We start from the raw sequence: 18,173 nt of genomic DNA, 5'->3' as shown, positions 1-18,173 counted from the left end.
AGAGAGAGAGAGAGAGAGAGAGAGAGAGAGAGAGAGAGAGGGCGCACTGTTGGACAAGCTGTCTTATAATTGAGATGGTTGCATCAGAGACTACAGAGTCTCAGTACTATCTCGGTACTATTGTGCACTAGCCACGCCATCTTTCCACTTGTTCTTCCTTCCTGCTACTCATTCTCTACACAGCACCGGGGCAGCTTCTAACACAGATAGTATCATACACCCCCTGCTTAACGTTTTCAGAATTCCTAATGGTTCTTAGTAAGCTCCTGTCTTGGTACCTAGGTATTTCCTACATCTTCTGCCTAGGAAGTGGTACTCCAGGACTTCCTAGGTCTGGCTTCAGCTATCTAGGTTTTGTATCGTGCGATTCCTCCTAGGAGGCCTTCAGATTCCACATGCTACTTCTGCAGATGTTCAAGCCTACTACTCGGTTTTGATTCCTTCATAACCCACAGCAGAAAACAATAATATCATGTACTCAATTTGATCCTCGGTTTTCAACCAAAAGTGAGTTCTACTATTGTAAGAGCCTGTTTCGTCTTGGTCTCTACACCAAGGCACACAGCCAACTGACAAGAAATACATACAATGTGGCTAGATTGATGAAGAAACAAATGAGTGTTTGTCAAAGCAAGGAATGGACAAATGAAGAACAAAGCATATGTAGAAACCATTTTAGTCAGAGCTTCACTGTAACATCCATCTTCATGTTTCACAACACGATAAATTGAGCACACTTGACATCCAATGGTTGACTATTGCGCTGTCAATTTTAATGGCAACATTAGATTTTAAAGGCAACTGTGTCAAAAACGAATGCTGAAGATATAGGTTAATTTTTTCCCCTGTTATTAGAACTAATTAACTACCTCAAAATAGTGCCTCTCCTCCAGAAAGGTTAATGTATAGCCAAAGTATACTTCTGCTGTTGCATAAAATTCTAAACTTTTCCTTTGGACATGTGATATATTAACAGTAGTAAGCCTGCCACGCTGCCAAAAAACTGGCAATTTTATTAACATTTCTAGAATCAGAAATCTTCTCCACCAAAACCTAGTAAAATCCTTTTTATTGCACTGTCTACAGGTTTGGTTAAGTGCCTTGGATGTCAATAGGTTTTAATATGGCCATCAGTTCTCTCATATCCATCTGTCATTTCTAACACCTGGAGGGCTTTTACAGCGATGCACAAAGACGATGCAGGCATTTTAGATATTTATCTATTCTGTGTGGCCATGTGTGTGGCACTGGAGCAGAGGTCACAGGACAACTTTCAAAGTCAGCTCTCTCTACCACGTGGGTACTGGCAATGGACCTCAGGTCATCAGATATGGTGCCAAGAACCTTTAGCCTCTGAACCATCTTATGGACCCTAGCTGAATATTTTTTTAACAGCTACTATGAATTTGAGGGTGATCACTAATTTTTCAACTTAAACCTTCCTCCTTTATTAGAGGCTGGAGAAATGGCTCAATGGTTAAAACCACTTATTGCTCTTGTAGGACCCAGGTTCAGTTCCCAGCACCTATATGGTTACTCACAACCATTAGTACCTTCAGTCAGCACGTCTGGGGCCCTTGTGGCTTCCAAAGGTACCCAGCACATATATGGTACACATAACAAACATGTAGGTAGAACACTAATACATACACAAAAAAAGACTTCCTCCTATAAATGTAATTGTTGTTTTCTAAAATTTGAGGTTCATCTTATTGATTGATTACAATGCAGGAAAATAAAACCTAGAGTGTGCTAGGCAAGCATCTGTCAAGTGATGATATCATTGTTAGCCGTACTTTCTACAGTTTGTACAGTTAACTCAAGGAAGATGGATCACAGCCCAGTCCCTAAAATGCACCCTTCTCTAGCTCTTAACATCTTCTCTATTTTCAAATATAGGAATTTTCTGCTGATATTTCAGATTTTGGCATGTGATCAACTGTTGGTTCTTTCGGTCTGCGCAGCAAGCAGGAGTTTAGAGAAAAGGAGAATCTGTTGACTGCAGTGGCCTTGGAGTAGTGATGCAATCTGGGTATTAGATACTGATTTCTAATGCATGGACCTCAGATCAACATCACCTGGACGCTTCTTACAACTACAAAATCTTGCCTCCTAGATCCAGAGACTCGAGGCTGAGGCACAGCCCACCCACCTGGGTTTGCACAGGACTTGAGGGTGACAATGAAGGATACAAGTGTGAATGGTACAGGAGCCTCCTCAAATTCTTTAGCTCTTTACACTGCCTTCAGATCTTGTTATGTCAGACCAGGAAGGATGTGGACCCTCTCACACACCCATCTTCCAATACAGCAGGTATAAATTCTTAAAGGAAATTGGGTATGTAACATTCTTAAAATTCTTTTAAAGGGGACCCAAACTAAGGATCGACCCAGGTCAGGGCATTCATTAAATCTCCCATATCTACTTTACATTGCAAGGGCAGTGCTCAGGAGAGATCTAGATATTTCCAGTGTGTGTTAGAGATCCAGTTGCAATATCCTCATAAATGTATTAGTGGAGGGGTTGAAGTGTTTGCTACTCTGAGCAAATGACATTACAAGAAAGGTCACCCCATCACTACACTCTACACTGCCAGCTCTACGTTACTGAAGGTGACTGGTTCAAACAGGTTTCTGGAAACCTGGGTATAGATACATCCCCATCTACCTGGTGCTAGCTTTTCTTGCCTTTCACACAGTGCCTTGTGATAAGCCAAGAGGGAGTGAAGAAATCTGAGAAGCATCACAGCTCTACAACCTACATTTCTGGCGGGAGGAAAGCATGTCTCTGCAAAGATCTGGGTTTGTTTTTGTAACAAATACCTCGCAAAGGAGTTTAGGGTAGAATGCAGAGACTGATGCTCACATTGTCAGTCAAGTTCTGAAAAGGGGATGGAGTATGAAGACAGTATAATATGACAGCTGATGAAGAGGACTGGCAAGACAGTCTTAGTGTGCCCCACCTGATAGGGCAATGGCACCTTTCTTACTAGAGTTTAGGGTCTTAGCTATGCTCTCAATTTCTGCAATGCATGGGTCTACCTACTCCACCACTGTCCAGTTAAATTCCATGTCCTCTCCTAGGACAATGGGGCCCAATGGAGTCCATAACAAAGTGTAACTCCAGCCCTTAGTCCTAATATTGAAGCTTATCCCTGCTTCCCCTGCTGTGTAGAGGAGGCAAGTGTTGAGACAACATTCTCCACAATCACAGAATGTTTTCCTGAGCTTGACTTTCTCCACAATACTCATGTGATATAACATGTCACATGAAAACATGTCAGCAAAGCAAAACAGAGCACATTCTGAGGGTGCCAGATTAAGGGACAGGTTAACTTTACCCAGGTGAGTTAGGGAAGCTTATTTCAGAGAAGGCGCACACCACTTTCACACTCTTCATTAACAAGTACTCTGGGCACCACTTTGCCAGTCCAGGTCCTCTCTCTAATCCTAAACCGAGAGTCCCAGGCCTGATGGTTGGACCACTATTTCCGATCTGTATCAAGTACCTTCCAGAGCTGGGAAAAGTCAATTTCCATCTGTTCTGTCTTGGCCCTGTGTAAAACATATCCTGGTATAAACACTTATCACTGATAAAAGGAGCCGCAGTTTTGGCTCTCAAGAGGTAGTGTCCTTTGGGAACACAAAGAGGACCTTACATTCTTCTCTTTTTCCTTCTTCTTTAAAAGAGAAGTGGATGGCATCCTCTGGCTATCATCTGTCTCCTTAGAAACAGGGTTCTGTTAGTGGCTGCTATAGCTAGCTCCCTCTTGCTCTCTTTGACTCACACCCAGTAGAAGTGGGTAGGCAGGCAGCCCAGGCCATCGCTCCAATCGTTAGACATCTTCCTAAGGGTCAGGCCTTTAACTCCACATACCCCCCTTCTCCTTTGCCTGCACTTGTTTCCTAAAGTAATTTCTCAGTTACTACATTTTGTATAGATTATCTGTTATTTGTCTATAAAATACATGTTCAGTTGGGATCAATGCTTATTGATCTAGCTGTCAGGGAGGCTGAGGCCAGGAGTTTTACGGCTAGCCTAGGTGATAAACTGTTGCGGGATATTTGTTTACACTGCATAAAGATATGTCCGTGTTAGCTGGGCGGTGGTGACGCACACCTTTGATCACAGCACTCAGTAGGCAGAGGCAGGCGGATCTCTGTGCATTGGGATCTCTGTGCACTCAAGGCCAGCCTGGTCTACAAAGCCAGGAGAAATAAACCCTGTTTTGAAAGACAAACAAACAAGCATCTGTTTTGCCTCACCTGCCTAAGGCACCTGACTGGTTTAATAAAGAGCTGACGGGCCAATAGCTAGGCAGGAGAGACTAGGTGGGATTTCCGGGGAGAGTGAGGAACTCAGGGTTAGAATATTACATGGAAGGTCACAGAGGGAGCCAGACACATTCAGAACAGAGGGAAGGTAAAGAGCCACGTGGCAGAAGGTAGACTAATAGAAACAGGTTAATTTAAGTTATAAGAGCTAGTTGGGAACAATCCTAAACTAAAGGCCAAGCTTTCATAATTAATAATAAGTCTCTGTGTCATTATTTGGGGATTGGCAGTATAGAGAAAAGTGACAATAAACCTTCCCTCAAAAAAAAAAAAAACCCAAATGCTGACCTGTTTCTCACAGTCAAACAGAACTTTTGTGCACACAGAACTGAAATCACTCTCTGGGATCTCTGCTGTGTTAGTGCAGACAGACTGGAAGGAAGCATTTCCAGCTAACAGTCCCTAATTATTTCGTGGCAGTTTCTTCCCCAGGCTAAACTGCTTCATTTTCCTTAACTTTACCATTATAACCCGAAGTCCAAAGTACACACCCACAGGCAGATTGTCCTGAAAATGACAGTCTTAGGTGATGGGGCCCCAAATGAAGTCGCCACTCTCAAAGTGGCCTCCCTGGCTTTGAGCCATTACCTCTGTGGGAAATCATTGCCAGCTTTCACCACAGAGAAAGCCTGTCTGCGGCACGGGCTAAAATAATAGTGTCAAACCAAGCCCAAGTCTATGCTTCACGGTAGAATGGAATGCTCAAGTCACCGAGAGCATGTCACTTTAGCCTGGCAGGAGGTTCTTCTTAAGTCTCTGAAAGATGGCAGAATTTTCCTTTTGTGGAGGAGGAAAAGACAACCACTTTCATAGTAAGCCAACAGTGAATCAATTGTGCCACTCCCCAACCCTTCCAGAAGAGGAACAAGAAACATTTAGGTTGAGCCTTCAAGATGGTCACCTCATGCCCAATGGACGGCAGTATGGTGGGTGGAGAGAAAAGAGCATGGTGATGAAGAGAAGTCTCCACTGCCAGGGACATCTTGTATCATTTAGGAGCCAGTGAGAAGCAAATGGGAAAGGAGGAGGAATCTGGATCAGGGAAGATGACAATTGAGCATCATCACCTGCCCAGACCACTGGGGCTCGTTCTGCAGGCCGGCAGCACTTACAGCTGCCTTATATCTTAAACGGGACCGATGCAGGGCACAGATGGTCTCTGCTTTCCATTGAATGCCGTGCTTTGAGGGAAGAATTGCACACGGTTGTCATTAAGCGAGCTGAGGAGGAGAGGGCCTCAGAAGAGTAGCTTATAATCTTGGCCCACAGTTTTCTCACCTGTAGAGCTGGTGCAGCCCTCTGAGTGAGCTGGGTTACATAAGCCCGGAACATAAGAACGACCTGCTGCATTCTCTGAGCCCATTATGAAACAGTCTGATCTGAGAAAACAAAATCCCACTGAAGGCCAATGAGCTCCCCACGGAGGATGCTAGAACCCCGAAAGGAGTAAAGAGCAGTTCACGGGTACACACAGGCTCCAGGAGAGATGCTGATTCCGTGCCAGACACACGACACAGGATTCTGTGCTTCTTGTTCATTTCCTCATCTAAGGGGGTAAAGGGTGTAGATGTTGCCTTTCTTAACAAATCAGAGAAACGTTGATGAGTGGGCACGTTTCAGTGTTTGCTAGCACCAGCTTGCACAGCCCAAACAGGTCGGACAGGTTGGATATTTAAACAAAGGTGGAAAAATGTGAGGTCTAAAGCCCAGGGAAGTGCTGCCTTAGAAATGAAACCAGCACCCTTGCAGGCCTCCATCTGTGAGCGCGCAGTAGAAAGCAGAACCCTCCTCCATGTTGCTAATTTCTTGTTATACACACCCACGGTTTGGGCCAAATCCTTGGAACACCAGGCCAATGCACAGCAGAAGAGACTACAATACACTTCTCATCCCACTCCCAGCACACTTACCCTTGTCTGCTGTGACCTAGTTCTCGGCTCTCCTAACTACTGGGCTGTTCAAGTATGGGCAAGCATGATGCTCTGGGTTTTGATGCCATCCACTAGTTTCACCTGGTATGACTAAGCTTTTGGAATATTTCAACAAAATAGGTCAAAAACATCACACTGCCTGAATTCAAGAGAAAACTTTGGTACTTACTTCAGCTCCAAAAGAAGATGAACAGATAAACATTCCTACTGCTACAACATAAGAACGGTTGTTAAAAATATTAGCATCCAACCAGCCAAATGATAAAGGATTATGAACCAGATCATGAATTTGAGAAGTGGCTCTGAGGCGAAGGCCTGACTGCTGTTTAACACACCCTGTGAGCGGACAGTTTTATGAGCCTCTTTCCCTCCCTTCAACCTAACTGAACTCCAACTGGTCATTCAGAAAGAAAGAAGCACCAGTCACAGGTACACTTTTAAATTATTCACTCAAAAATAAAAGTGTAGCAACACTTTAAAAGTATATTAGAGAAGGAAAATCCAGAGTGAAAGAAAAAAAAATGTAATTTCCAAACAGCTACTCAAGAGATTCAGTCAACATCAGCTAACTTTCCTGCTTTGATGTCTTCTCATGCATTTTATCTTATTTGAATAATAAAATTAAGCGAGGTCACTTTCGCCTACTCTTTCTCAGAGAATAATAGTAGTGTTCTACTACTTGCAGATTTCTCAAATGCAAAGTAAAAGCACTGAAAAGAGCCACAGAATATCATCTAATAGCTCAGTACAAGTCCACACCCCACTCTAAATATGAAAATATCACAGAACAAGCAGAAAAGATAACAATGAGGATTTGCACAATTTAAAAATGGAGACAGGCATCTGGTCCACAGCTTCTCCGCAAAACACTGTCACCAGACTTGGGTTCTTAGAATGCACTGTGTTCATCGTGTTGCTCCATTTTTAAAGGGCACAGAGCCTATTTTATTCTGTTTGTAAATCTGTGTGCAGATCTGGCCTGCAACAGAATGCTGGGCTAAATGTCTTAAGAAAAAGGGCATTGGGACAAGTTGTGAAGCACTTAACACAAACTGTAGGCCTAGCTCTGAATCCTAGGACAGACCCTGGGAGACTCCTCTGGCCATTCCATGGAGAGCCCTTTCCTAGAAAGTCAGAATGGTCTTTTTATTGTGTCCCATACTTCCTGAATGTTTTGTGATGAGAGTTTGTTGGACTTGCTGTTTTCTTTGATCAGTGTGTTTATTTTCTCTATGGTATCTTCAGAATCTGATATTCTTTCTTCTAATTCTTGTATTCTGTTGGTTATGCTTGTTTCTGTAGACTCTGTTTGTTTACTTAAGTTTTCCATGTCCAGCCGGCCCTCTGTTTGTGTTTTCTTCTTTGCCTCCATTTCAGTTTTCAAGTCTTGAACTGTTTCCATTATCTGTTTGATTGTTTTTCCTTGGTTTTCTAGGGTATCACTCACTGATTTATTCAATTCTTCAAACTTTCTGTTATATTTCTCATCCATTTCTGTAAGGGCGTTTTTTACATGCTGTTTAAGGGCGTCAATCACTTTCATGAAGTCCATCTTTTCTACTTCTTCTTGATTAAGGTGTTCATGTCCTCCCGTTGTGAGGTCACTGGTTTCTGGTGGCTTCATGTTGCTTTTCAGCTTGTTGGGTGAATTCTTGCCTTGGCGTCTGCCCATCTCTTCTTCCGAATGCTCCCTTATGGATCTTCTTTTCCCGGGTCAGGTCTCCTTGCCTACCCAACACTGGTTCTCCCCAATGTTGGCTCTCCCCAACGCTGGGTCTCCCCAAAGCTAGGTCTCCTGGCGCAGAAGATCAGGCCTCTGTGCTGGATGGGCAGGTCGCAAACAAGGCGCCAACCCTGCTCTTTGCAGGCAGGCTATAGAAACAAAGGAACTCCCTCCCGCTTGGGTGCCCCGAGGATTCGGACCCAGTGCCTAGACAGGCTGGGCTGGTTGATGTTATGTGCCTAAGGAGGGCGGTGGGGCCGAAGTGGGGAGGGTTCTGCCCAAGAAGGCTGGGGGGCCAAGGAACCTCTGAGCTCCCCGTCCCAGGCTGGCGCCGCGGGGCCAGAAACTCACCCCAAAGCTAGGTCTCCTGGCGCAGAAGATCAGGCCTCTGTGCTGGATGGGCAGGTCGCAAACAAGGCGCCAACCCTGCTCTTTGCAGGCAGGCTATAGAAACAAAGGAACTCCCTCCCGCTTGGGTGCCCCGAGGATTCGGACCCAGTGCCCAGACAGGCTGGGCTGGTTGATGTTATGTGCCTAAGGAGGGCGGTGGGGCCGATCTGTTGATGATATTTAATACTATCACCATAAAACTACCACTCATTAAATACTCAACGTGTATGTGTATATGATGTGTGTGTATTTACATATATTCAGTGCTGTTAATCTTCTGTTGTGTATATACAGTTAAAATCCCACATACATGATGTTTTTGGTAATCTCAGTTATATAGCGTTGCATGCAAGATAACAGGACATTTATGTGTGATCTTTCATCTGGTGGTTTTTTTGTTTTGTTTTTGAGACAACAGTCTCACTCTGTATCCCAGGCTGCTGTACAGCTCTGAGATCATTCCAACTTAGCCTCTGGTGCTGAGATTAGAAGCACAATGTCCCTGTGCCCACCTACGATGTACAGTCTTCTAGGCTGAATTAAAATTAAGATTTCCAATTGTTTCTGAAGCAGTTTTCCTTTAGCTTGTCTTTCTTCTTTTCTTTAGAACTATCTCAAGCCCAGATGCCTATAGTTCCAGCTACTTGAGGGGATAAGGGCAGGAAGATAACCAGAGCAAAGAAGTTTGGGGCAGGCCTGGGTGGCACAGCAAGACCCTAAATCAAATAAACAAGAACAGGCACGGGATAGGATTGCCCCACAGGTTTTTCTCCTGGAACTAATTTCCCATTGATGCCTTTTCCCCACAGAGGAACATAGTGGCAGAGTGAACATTTTTTTGAGGGGACTGGTTGAACCTTTGCATTGTCACCTCCTCACGTGAGAAGCAGCAAGTATCAGGATACATTACTCAGAATACTCGGAAACTCAATACGACTATAAGAGAATTTCACAGGACTCTTCCTCTTGGTGGGGACAGAGGGCAAGGAAATGACTAGTCCCTTGGAGACACTGCCGCACCTCTGCTGCTTGTCTTGTTTTCTGCTGACCACCTGTTCCAGACTGCCGAGTTTAGCTGTGCATGCCAACAGCAGGCTTAGCTCAAGCGTTGCAGAATAGCATGCTAACTCCGGAGTCTCTGTGGTCTCATTTATCATGGAGTAGGTCACATTTCTGTGCAGCTAAAACTTTCTTCAAGTATAACAGGAACACATAAGCCTCTGTTCCTGAAGACGACATGTTATCCAGTAGCATCCTCAGGGTCAGGCAATAAAGTCCATGGGAAAGCAATTGGTCATGCTGCCTTTCTTTTCTTTTCTTTCTTTCCTTTTTTTTTTTTTTTTTTTTTTTTTTGCTTTTCAAGACAGGGTTTCTTTGTGCAGCTATGGAGCCTGTCTTGGAACTTGCTTTGTTGACCAGGCTAGCCTAAAACTCAGAGATCTGCCTGTCTCTGTCCCCAGACTACGGGGATTAAAGGTGTGCACCATCACTGCCCAGCCAGCTCTTTTTACCTTTCTGTGACAGTCAAAATGAGAACACATTGCTGCTCTTCACATAGTGAAGGAAAAAGGCTGTCATGAGAACACCTGCCAAGGTCTTCAGCATGTTTTTAAGCCTAATTAAACATCGACAACTCTATAGTTTAAAGTCTGGGAAATGAGCAAAGTGGAATTGAGTTTCCTAATTTGCAAAAACAATTATGGTCTGCAGGGATTTTTTTTTTCCTTGAAGAATACTCATTTCAAACAAGGTCTGTTCATTTTCTCTTTCGTCATGGCTCCACAACTTAAGGCTTTCTGGAACAACTTTTGCAAACTGAAGAGCTTGGTGCTCTTTTTCCTATATTAATCTCACCTGGAGGGTGTGTTCTGGCTTAGTTTCTTAAATTTGCTTTGGAAGGCACACACTGTTTAATACAAAATTTCAACACGAGGACAACTGATAAAAGAGTTTGGGAAAGTTAGTAGTTGGACCACAGTGATGTTTCTGTGAATTATTTTCTGTGCTCACAAACTAAGCTACAGTTTTTAGATAAGGAGTTTATAGGGAGCTGAGAAGAAGGTTCAGTTGATAACGTGTCGGCTAGACAAGACTCAGGACCTGAGTTTGGATCCCCAACATCCTCAGAAAAAGCCAAGCGCTGCAGCACACACCTGTAGTACCAGTGCTGGGGAGGCAGAGGCAGGCAGATCTCGAAAGCTCACTGGCTGGCCAAGTGGCCTAGCTGAATTGGTGAACTCCAGGTTCAATGAGATGAAGATACCTGACAATCTCTAGCCTCCACTTGCTCATGTAAAAACATATTAAAAAATGTAAATAAGCAGCATGTCCCCACACCCCACACATACATTTTCAAACTTCAAAAACACGAGAACTGCAGGACAGGAACCACATATGATAATACATTCATATATATATATATTTTTTTTTTTTTTTTTTTTTTTTTTAAAGTCTCTTACCTAAACTTTCTCAAAATTTCTTGGTGTTAGCCGGGTGGTGGTGGCGCACGCCTTTAATCCCAGCACTCGGGAGGCAGAGGCAGGTGGATCTCTGTGAGTTCGAGACCAGCCTGGTCTACAAGAGCTAGTTCCAGGACAGGCTCCAAAGCCACAGAGAAACCCTGTCTCGAAAAACCAAAAAAAAAAAAAAAAAAAAAAAATTCTTGGTGTTATCTATCTTTAGTTTTAAGATAGCGCATTATGTTGGGTATCCTAGAATGTACATGTAGTATTAGAACTGGGTGGCTGAGCAGGATGGTTGTATAGAGCCCTGGGAAACATACTTCAGTGAATGAGTGAGCGAGTGTACACACACATTCATACACAGAACAAAATATCATGTAAATGTACTTGTGTAATTAAGGTATAAGAAGTATAAGTTTTCTGGGCGCAGTAAAGCAACTGTCAGTGTGACTGCCCATAACAGATTTGTGTGCTATCTCTGGAATGGAGACTAGACCTATCTCACAAGGCAACCAGTGGAATATCAGAGTTCATTTGCAAGAATGGTGTACACATGGTGGCACATCACACAGACAGCCTTCAGAGCAGAAACTTAAGCAAGGGTCCTCAGTGACATTGTATCCTGCCTTCTCATGCAATTAAGTCCTCAAAGAAATGGAAATCTACATTTAAAAAGTTTGCTAAGTATATGAAGTGAGTTATATTTGAGATTAAAAGAAACAGAAATATAGAAAACCATTCCAAGGGAAATCAGGCCACATCAGAGATTATATGCAATTTGTGCCCATCAAGGGAGAGACAGAACATATGCCCACTAGGTCAAGGGAGACTGCTTATGGCCAGTCAGAAATATAGGTGTCAGTAGGTGGCACATATTGATAGCATATAACTTGGGAGCCTGAATCAGGTGAATGAATGAGGCAAGCTTTGATGACATAGCCAGATCAGATCCTGTCTTAAAGCAAAAAAAAAAAAAAAAAAAAAAAAAAAAAAAAAAAAAGCAAACAAAAAACTAAACAATCCCCCAAAACCTCATAAACAAAACAAAAAACTCAAAACAAAACCAAGATGGAACCGGGATACTCAGATGGGGTATCACAGGTGCCAGGGAAGTCACTGTGTAGGTCTTCTGGCTATCTGGCTCAGTGTTAAAATCTGGAAATGCCACAAAAGAGCTCCTGGATGCTACTCAACCCTGGTGGGTACCAAAAGACCTCGGGAAGCAACAGCAGGGAAGTGGGGAAAGGACCAATTCTCAGGTTTCAGCACTGTTTAAATTCCTCCATACATCCCAGGGAAGTTTTGGCTCCTAATTAATGCAGCACAGGTATGTGGTTAGCAGAGATCACAGACGTCTTGGATTCTGGAATGGATCCATCAAGGCAAATAAATCTAACTGACTCTGACACATTTTTGTAAATGAATTCACATTTTTATGATGTTTTTTTGAAAGTCCAACTTTGCTAACAAATGAAGGTGATAATGACTTTCTGACTGATTAGCAAGATATCACATGTTCTTTTAACCCACCCCTTATAAGCTTTGACAGAAAAGACAAAATAAACATAGTATGATGAACTCAAATCAGTAATGGGGAGAAATCTGGGAGACACATCTGTAGTCCATAGGACAGGACACAATAGACAAAAACAAGAACAAAGAAAACAAACACAGATGCAGGCAAAATTTATTAACAAAATCTAACATTCTTTCACTACGAAAAAAAAATATCCAAACGTGGACTAGAGATGAACTTCCTTCAGATGTTAAATTTCACTAAGATAACCCACAACATGAATCACAGTCAATAGGGAGGGGCTGAATGCTTTCTTCCTAAAATGAATAAGAAGACAAAAACGTCTACATGCTTTACTTCCATCTAGCACTATACTAAAGGTCTGGTGCACTCCAAGAGATAAGACAGGAAATGAATGACATCCAGAAAGAAAAAAAGAACAAAGCCACCTCTATTGCAAATACCATGATCTTGGGAGCAGAAAATCATAAGGAATCTACTAAATAATTCTCAGGAACAAAGAAAGAAGCCTAGAGAGATCACAGGAAACAAGATCAGTGCATAAACTTGTTATTTATATACCAGCAATGAACAGAAAACAATCCTACTTAATACCACCGTAAGGAATAAAAGAGAAAAACATTTAACAAAGAATAAAATCAATAATCTGAGAATCCTGAGTCATTGCTGAAAAAAAATACAGATAGCAAATGAATGGGAGAGCAGCCTATGTCACTGGATTGGAAAGACGCAAGATTGTTAAAAGTGCAACAATGAAGCCGGGATGTTGTTCAGTGGTGGATTGCTTCCCTAGGCCCAGGGTTCAATCCTGGTTCTGAAGAAAACAAAACAAACAAACAAAAAACCAAAAGATGGCAATACACCAAAATTGATTAAGAGATTGAACGTATCCCTACAATAAGATTGTAGCTACCCTTTCTGAAGAACTGGCCTTAGTTCCTAAATTCCATATAGGGATGAGGTACAGCTCAGTAACAAACTACTTGACAAACATATCACGGTCCCTTGTACTCCTCAAAACAAGAAAACAGGGAAAACTTATTAACCAGACAGAAATGCAAATGAGTCAGATTAATCAGAATAAGTTTGAACCAGGCATGACTTTAACAGTGGGCTCAGAAGGCAACTTAAAAAAATTGTTTTTTGGGAAAGGAGTTTGGTTGAAAGACTTGAACTCCCTTATTGCAGACTCATCATACTGGGATAATGGCCTTAGGCTAGGTACATAGACCAATGGAACAGACAGGGGAGCAGATCCTTACATTTATGAATTTTTGACAAGAGTGGCTGTAAATTATTGAAGAATTACATAGATACCACATAATAACAGACAAATTGAGTGCTTACCATGTGCCTGAAACTATTTGCTAAACTGATACCTTCTGATCCTCATCCTAATTCAATTAAGTAGACTGGATTCAATGCCCACCATCAAACAATTTAAATCTGATATCCAAAGAGATAAAGAACCGAAAATTACAAACACCCAAAGAGATTTGGATTCTGGTGTGTCACTGACTCCATGAGAATTTGATATATTTTGAGTCTCTTCTCATAACTCCATTCCAATAATGTTAGTATTTTAAAAGAGCCAGGCAGTGGTGGCACACGCCTTTAATCCCAGCACTCAGGAGCAGCCCTGTGAGGCAGAGGCAAGTGGATCTCTGAGTTTGAGGTCAACCTGGTCTACAGAGTGGTTTCCAGGACAGCCAAGGCTACAATGAGAAACCCTGTCTCAAAAAAACCAAGAGGGAGCATTTAGAAGCTGTTTCTGCTCTAACTGACTGAAACATATGATACCACTCTGTAAAATATATTTCCAGTGCCTCACCTCTCAGCATTTCTAATATATCCACCTCTATTCTCTCTCATCCCTGAATGAGCATCATTCCAGAAAGTCATTTCCTGGTATTTATCGGATAGTTCCCACTTCCCCCCCCCCCCTCATTTTGCCATCTTTCTGGAGCCTCAGAACCAGGCCACTTAACTATTCAAAGGCTCCATGGTATTTTATTTTCTCATAAAGGAAAGCCTTTATGAGATCAGGTAGGCGCATGAAGATATTGTTTACAGTAAAAGGCTGCATACATGATGTTTAAAAGGGCGCTTTGTATATAATAAGCTACCCACCTCTGGCTCTCTTAAAAGAAAAACTCCAAGTGGCAAGGGGAAATGACACTGTTCCACGGCAAAGAACCCAAGGGCCAAAGGTCTAGCCTAGCCAATACCTCTGATACCGTGAGATACTTTGAACAGGCAATTAAGATGATCTCAGATTTTTCTCTATAGGGAACAGGGAATTCAAAACAAAACTCTGATGATTTTAGGCAAGTCTACTAATGGCTCTCACTGGTGCGGTCAGCCACCCAAGCAAGGGACACCTCACCTACCTGTGCATGTTCCCATTGGTGGTGAAAGACTGACCACACACAGTACACTTGTAAGGCCTTTCGCCCGAGTGCACCAGCATGTGACGATCCAGGGAGCTGGCAGAGCTCAGTGACTTCCCGCAGATGCTGCATGAGTGGTCAGCTCCTCCAGTGTCCGTGTTGTGCTGCAGAAAGCAATCAGTGCAATGGTCACTTGAGAAGACAGCACTAGAAATACAGATCTGGGCTCTATAAAACCAGTCAAGTCTCTCAACTCTTCCACCCCCCCCCCATTTCTTTTGAAGTGTCTTCGAAGGAGCCCAAGGCATTAGGGACATGGGCATATAATTATTTTGTTAGATTATCTTCCACTTCCATGTTCTAGTTTTGAAAATTAGTTCCAGTGCAAAACTGAGACAGTTAGTCTTTGCAGGTCTATGGGTTAAATAAACACATATATTAATTCCTCTGGGTGGAAGGAATCTTCACTATACAGCCAATATGCGAAATAAACAGGATTTTCACACTGGGAGACCACAAACCTTGTTCCAGTTTGACGACTTAGGTTGGTTAGAGAACAGAAACCTTTATGAGGTTGTTTGGGGTTCTTAAATATGGTAAGAAACATTTCTATCCAAATCCATGCTTCTTTAATCACTCAGCGCCATTACTATTTAGCAGCCTTTTATAATTTTCCACCATCATTTCCCACTGTTCTGTCTTCACCAGCAGTCTGTCATGAGCCAGCAATGGCATGAGGGGGATAAGGATACATCCCCTTGTAAAGGATACATTTCCCATTGTAAAGGGGAAAAGATCCCACGTCTAGGAAATCCTCGGCTGCATGAAGCACACTTATATCATGTAGAGCAGAAACGGGGACAATGATACACATTTGTGTTCCAGCACTCAGGATGAAGCTGAGGCAGGAGGACTAGGGGCTTCAGTCAGCTTAATTACATAGCATGACCCTGGTGAGAAATACTAAGGGAGGAAAAAGGCAGGTGTGGCGATACATGTCTATAATCCCAGCACTAAGGTGGAAGTTGCTAATAGTTCTAGGATAACCAAGGCTACAGTCTGGGTTCAAAGCAGCATAGACTTGGACTACATGTGAAGACCCCCATGTCAGTTCCTCTTCCTCTGCACACATCTACAGAACCAGAAAAAGTGTGAAGGTGGTGGTGGGGGACTAACAACTATAATCTTTTATCATAAGAGATTTAGTTCATACCATATAAACAGTAAGAAACACGGTGTCAATATATGTGATCAGTTAACTGTATGTTCTTTGAAAAACATTCTTAGTCTCTGTCATATAGAAACATGACTATGCAAAAAATTGTTTCATAAAGACCCCAAGATTTCTAAAACACTAAATTTTAGACATAGCTTACATTTACTGGACAATTCAATTAGTGAGAATAATTTAAAACAAAAATACAAAAGCAGTGGCGAACCTGACGGATGTGCATGGTCAGCTGGTGCTGGGTAGAGCAAACCTTTTCACACAGGGGACAGCTGTAGGAAGATTTCTCCTCTTTCGTCTCCTAAAGAGATTAGAACAGAGCATGGATTTCCAACCACAGTAAACTGGCACCTTCTGTTTTGTAATAAGCCCATGTCTAAGCAGCTGCAATCATTAGATTGGAGCCTGTCCAGGTATTTGTGCAGGTCGCTTGCCCATCTGTCCTCAGTTTCCTTGCTTAAAAATGAGAAAACTAACATTGGCCTCACTGTGCTAAGATTAAATTAGTGGACAAAGAGCAGGCAGGGCCACAGTGCTCAGCACAGAGGCTCTTGGTGTTTATTAGTGGTGTGTGGTCTATCACACATCACTTCACTGACCCCAGTGGCTGAAAAACACCATGACACCTACAGCTGAGTTAGGACAGGGTGTATTTCTCCCAACTCACACACAAGCTCCAGGTACTATTTTCTTTGGTTATTTGTTTGTTTGTTACTGTCTCGTGTAGCCCATTTTGGTCTCTAAGTCCTTAAATAGCCTAGGCTTCCTTCAACTCTTGATTCTCCTGCCTCCACCTTGCTTGTGCTGAGATGACCAGGTCTTAAGGCCCCTCTGGAACTTGAGAGAGGTTATGAAGTCCTTATCAGAAAACTCCATCCTACTTGTGGAAGGATTTCTCAGTGCCCCACCAATAATACTCAATGGGAACAACAAGGCTCTGCCCAGAAAGCTAGCATCTTCTTGGCAGTGTCCATAAATAAAGAACAAGGAGAGTTCTCACCCTGTCCACGCTAATCAGCAGGATAACCCAAACCTAAGACTTCCACAAGAAGTGACAAAAACTCAGCTAACTATTTGGTTAGGTGGCTCATTTTATTTTCCCTCAAAACATATAGGATAAGCTATCTTCAAGCAATAGTCTCATCTTTCTAAGGAAAAGGCTAACTTCTTTCACTGACCCTTTGTTATAAGTTCTTCTTTCTAAATCATTCATGGGAAATCACAGGGAAGGCCCAATATGACCTTACCCACACAGAGCTCAGGCACCATGGTTCCCTGTCTATGTTCCTAAAACTAACTCTACTCACGCCTGGGCAGCTCTCAGGAATTAGAATGTGCAAATGTTGCCATCACTGGGCTTCCATAAACAGCAGGGTCATCTGGAAGCTCTGGGTAATATAAACTTCTAGACTCTCAACACACTGACTGGCCCAGGGCTGAGGGGGGGAACACCGGAGATCTATTTGTCTCACAATCTCCTCAGAAGACACTGATGCACTTGCTCAATCAGGAGATCATGAGCATGTCCATGAGCTCATGGAGAAATCGCAGACCCTGAGCTCACACTATGGCACCTCCAGCCACAAGAATTCATTTGGGGGAAGATACCAGTGCTAAGTGAGGTGAGAGGCAAGAGAAGAAGAGTGGCGGGACGCCCTGGTCAACCTCCACATCCTATTCTGGTCTGGGACAGCTCTGAGTAGATTTCTTTTCATTTGCACTCATTTGAATGAGTTTCTGCGTTTTTACTGTTAACAGCAATTATTGAGCACATACTGATTAGTGAATTTATAGCAACATCAGGTTTAGGGTTTTTCTTTCCACAATCACTAAGAGATAGCCACTTATTATCTGGAAAAGGAAACTTTACAGAGTACAGAAGGACAAGAAACGTGCTCCAAACAAAGAATTAGAAACCGACACCAGCTTAACACTCAGACTGGCTGCTCGATGGCCCATTACCCTAACTAACAATACTATATAAAGTCTCACCCCACCGCAAAGAAAAGCAACATCCTTCTGGTTGTTGATTGATGTGATGAAAATAAAAGTATCCTAAAGACTGTGAAAACAAACAGCACCACAAACCAGATGGGTGAAATGAATGTGTGATGATGTCTTGCTTGTGGCTACCTTCTCTCTCTCTCTCTCTCTCTCTCTCTCTCTCTCTCTCTCTCT

The 18,173-nt window shown here is 42.8% G+C and overlaps 1 protein-coding gene across 2 annotated transcripts in view; it reads right to left on the bottom strand.

Moving 5' to 3' along the window:
* The window catches only part of Rreb1 (ras responsive element binding protein 1), a 125,976-nt gene that overhangs the window by 38,582 nt on the left and 69,221 nt on the right, over positions 1-18,173 (bottom strand). For both annotated transcript variants that reach the window (XM_026783059.1, XM_026783060.1), the window contains exons 5-6: positions 16,207-16,296; positions 14,768-14,931 (exon numbers count right to left, since the gene is read on the bottom strand). In XM_026783059.1, coding sequence (XP_026638860.1) covers positions 14,768-14,931; positions 16,207-16,296 — 254 coding nt within the window. The remainder of the gene's footprint in view (positions 1-14,767; positions 14,932-16,206; positions 16,297-18,173) is intronic.

The sequence above is a fragment of the Microtus ochrogaster genome, chromosome 16 (genome assembly GCF_000317375.1).
Source record: "Microtus ochrogaster isolate Prairie Vole_2 chromosome 16, MicOch1.0, whole genome shotgun sequence".
NCBI lineage: Eukaryota > Metazoa > Chordata > Mammalia > Rodentia > Cricetidae > Microtus > Microtus ochrogaster.
This window is presented reverse-complemented; position numbering and strand designations above follow the sequence as displayed.